The sequence below is a fragment of the Bison bison genome, unplaced genomic scaffold, assembly GCF_000754665.1.
Source record: "Bison bison bison isolate TAMUID 2011002044 unplaced genomic scaffold, Bison_UMD1.0 scf7180017864223, whole genome shotgun sequence".
Lineage (NCBI taxonomy): Eukaryota > Metazoa > Chordata > Mammalia > Artiodactyla > Bovidae > Bison > Bison bison.
In genome coordinates, this window is record NW_011494795.1 from 1,868,524 (window position 1) to 1,872,393 (window position 3,870).

Below are 3,870 nucleotides of genomic sequence, written 5' to 3' on the forward strand. Positions count from 1 at the left end.
GAACACGCACACATGCATTCATTCAAGCCACTCAGCCTAAGGTATTTTGCTGTGGTAGCCTGAGCCGAGAGGAACAGAATGGGCTACGAAAAGAGGCAGGGCTGTCTTTCTGTGGAAGTTGCCAGCATCAGTGGCCCCTGGAACACTCATAGACATTTTGCAAAATCACATAAGCACGACAAAGAAGTGGTTTCCGCTCAGAGGATGGGCTTGGGATTTAGACAGACTTGACTTTCCATCCAGCAAGTCACATAACCTTCCTAAGTTTCAGATGTTTTATTTGTAAAAAGAAGATAACAAAACCCCCCTCAGAGGGTCATTGGGAACGTAAAGTGATATATGTAGAACCACGGAGCCCGCTACCTAGTAACCATTAACAGACGTTATTAGAGAAGGTGGCGTGTGATTGGGCCACGCTATTCTGTAGTATTATTTAGAGGGAAATCCATTCCTGCTTGTTATACTTCGTCATTTGGTGAGGAATGGGGGCCGGGAGTGGGTATGGCACACAAATTGGCTCACATACAGGGCTTTGTGCTGACTCAGGTGAAGAATCGCCGTGAAATATGACCCTGGGAAACCAGAGAGGCCAACATCTGCACGCAGCATCGCGCCGGCCTGTGGGAGGCAGTCAGACTGTACTGGCGAATGCATTTGTGAATGAAGAGAACGCACTGAGGTTAAAACACTGAACATCTGTAACCATCTGTTGATTGGTTCACCCTCTTTGTGTTGCAAGTGACAGAAACCCATTCAAACCAGCCTAAGCCAAAAATCTAAAAGAAATTTTTTTAAATTTACAAAAGGTGGGAGGGGGCCAATTTGTCAGCTTGGAAACTGGAAAGTCAGGATGTCTGCTTCAGGCACAGTTGGACTCAGGGGCAAGGAGAAGGCCGGAGTGGTCTTCTCTCCTTTTCTTCCGTACTGGTTTACACCCAGGCAGGTGCCTTCCACGTGGTGGTCCTGGCAGCTCCTTCCAGGATAGCACCCTCTACACACCCAATGATACATCCAGAAGAAAGGGGCTTCCTTTCCAAACACTTCTAACTTGAGTCTTGAATTGACTCTCAGCCGCCTGGCCAGAGTCCCACGAACCAGTCTTATCCACTCAGCAACATTCCAAGGCCTGGAGGCAGAGGAGGGATAATTTCCCAAAAGAGAAATAGGGAGCTTCCCCCAGCAGAAGGGACACTGGCTGCTAGGCAGGCACAGATTGCCATTGCCCCCAGACTGAGAGCATCTGGAGAGGGCTCCGGTGACTCGAGGGTGACTAGGTGAGACAGAAGGAAAAGCGTGGTGCTTGGAGGACACACAAGGAGGGTGAGCAGAGCTCTGCTGGGTCCAGGGAGGACAGGGCCCTCTGAGGATCACAAGGAGGCTGGGAGGTTCTCCAGGACGCCTGGCCGTGGATGGACACAGCAGACTGATGGCGACAGTGCCTCTGACCACCTGACCCCGAGCCCACACCCTCTGCCTTGTGGTTTTGCAGCATCTCTCATCAAGAGGGGCTTCCCAGGTGGCTCAGTTGGTAAAGATCCGCCCGCAATGCGGGAGACCTGGGTTCGATCCCTGGGTTGGGGAGATCCCCTGGAGATGGGAAAGGCTACCCACTCCAGTATCTTGGCCTGGAGAATTCCATGGATTATACAGTCCATGGGGTCGCAAAGAGTAGGACACGACTGAGGACTTTCACCCACCCACCCCCTCTCATCAAAAGGGGAGTCTATTTCCCCTCCCCTAGAATCTGGGCTAGACTCATCACTTGCTTTGACAACAGAATGTGACAGAAGGGATGGTGTGAGTTCTGAGGTTGGGCTTTCAGGGCTTTTCTCTGCCTCCGCTTGCTCTCTTGGACCCTTGCCTTTACCGTGTGAACTGTCCTGGCTATTTGGCTGGAGGACAAGGGACCACACGAAGCCATCTCAATGGTCCCAGCCAAGGCCCCAGACGTGGAAAGAGCCCTGTGTGACTAGCAAAGCTGACCACTGACCCAGATTCCACAGATGACTGCAGAGACATGAGTGAGTCCACTGAGCCCAGCTCAGATTAGAACTGCCCAGGTGACCCATGGACTCAAGAGTGGTAGTGGCTGCTGTTTTAAGTCACTGAGTTTTGGGACAGTTTGTTACACAGCATTGTGTGGGAAATAAGTAACAGCTACAAGGCATTATAGGTTTCTCTGGTGGCTCAGACGGTAAAGAATCCGCCTACAATGCAGGAGATCTAGGTTCGATCCCTGGGTCGGGAAGATCCCCTGGAGAAGGGAATGGCAACCCACTCCCATATTTTTGCCTGGAAAATTCCATGGACAGAGGAGCCTGGTGGGCTACAGTCCATGGGCAAAGAGTCAGACACGACTGAGCAACTGAGCATGCACATACAAAGCACTGTAGGGAGAAAACCCAGCTAGAGATTGGCTTGTCAACCTGGGTCCCCTGGCATGGGGCTGGATATACCTGGAGAGGTTTCTAGTTTGCAGGAAAAATGCCATACAGGGCCTGGAGGGTCATGTCTGTTCATAGCCGGTGCAATCTCTAGTCTCTACAGACCTCACACGTGTATTTTAATGGACCTTACGACACCTTTCTCAAAGCCCTTCTCAAAGGCTTTGGGAACTTACGAAACTTATCCAGCTTGAGCTGCTGGGGAGAAATGCCCTCCACGAGCCACCTCTGGGTGCATATCCCCCACCTGAATCACACAGCTCGGTTTAGACATTTCTATAAAGTGGCTGTTAGTGGGAAACGAAGAAAGAACATACGTGGTCTCAAAGACGGGGCTGGTGGGAGACTGGGAAGAACTGAATGGGTCCCCAACGCTGTCCAGGGGCAACACCAGCTACTCAGTCATGGTGGGAGAAAGAACAGCCCAAAGAATGGGCTCCAAAGCCCATTCCAGGCTTCTCTGGAAGAAAGTCGGGGCAAGAGGTAGCTGGAAGCTGCCAACCCAGGGCTTGTCAACCGGAGAATGGAAAGGATGGAACCAAGAAAGGAAAACGGTGTCCCCAGCACCTGCCCTGCTCCCAGCATCCAGGTAACTCCCCGCTGCATCCCAAGATACACGTGTGAAACAGACTCTGGGACCCCAGAGCTGTCCCAGATGGGGTTACTGCCTGAACGCGACCTGTTCTAGGGAACATCACCACCACCCACCCAGGACAGAAGCCTGGCAACCGGCCACCAAGTCCTGTTTATCCATCACCTAAACACCTTTCTGTTCTCTCAGCCCCTACTTAACGTCCCCATCCTGCTCCCAGTCTCCCCACTTCCAAGTGACCACTTCTAAACTGGATTTCAGTTTCTCGGTGGGATAATACCTCAATTCTGCAATCTACCATAAAGGATCTTCTGAATCCTTGCCTGTATCTCTGCCCAGCTGCTCTCCAGCATGCCTGCCTCGGTTCTGGGCTGCAGTGGACTCCAGCCTCTTTCGGCTTCCGAGGCGGATCCTAGGCGCTCACTCCCCTCCCCCACCCCGCCCCAGGGATGCACTTGGGGTTCCCCTTCCAGCCGGCACCAGCCTTCTTCCAAGTAGCCCCAGGTGTGGCTTGTTCAAGGGCATCTGCCTCCGCCTCCAAAGTCCGAGGTCTGCGGGCTCTGTGCTCCGTGAGAAAGTCTCCTGGGCGCGATCCGAGCAGGCTCAGGAAAGGTTCAGACGTCCGTGCTTGGGGCCGGGCACCGTCAGGCCAAGTGGCTGCCCTAGTGCGCGGACACCGCCCTCGGTGTCCCCACCTCCCCGGACCCCGATGTCCTGAGGGCCGAGAGCGGGGCGGGGACGGGCAGGACGGGGGTGAGGGGAACAAGGAAGCACGGGAAGTCGGCGGGTGATTCACCCGTACCGGGGAGTCGGCGCGCAGGCTCCGGCCCCGCG

At 53.9% G+C, this 3,870-nt stretch overlaps 1 protein-coding gene across 1 annotated transcript in view; it reads right to left on the reverse strand.

Annotated features, from left to right (window-relative positions):
* Positions 1-3,639: 3,639 nt before the first annotated feature.
* Positions 3,640-3,870, reverse strand: part of GRID2IP (glutamate receptor, ionotropic, delta 2 (Grid2) interacting protein) — a 32,845-nt gene continuing 32,614 nt past the window's right edge. Inside the window, exon 21 of the mRNA XM_010845784.1 lies at positions 3,640-3,750. Coding sequence (XP_010844086.1) covers positions 3,640-3,750 — 111 coding nt within the window. The remainder of the gene's footprint in view (positions 3,751-3,870) is intronic.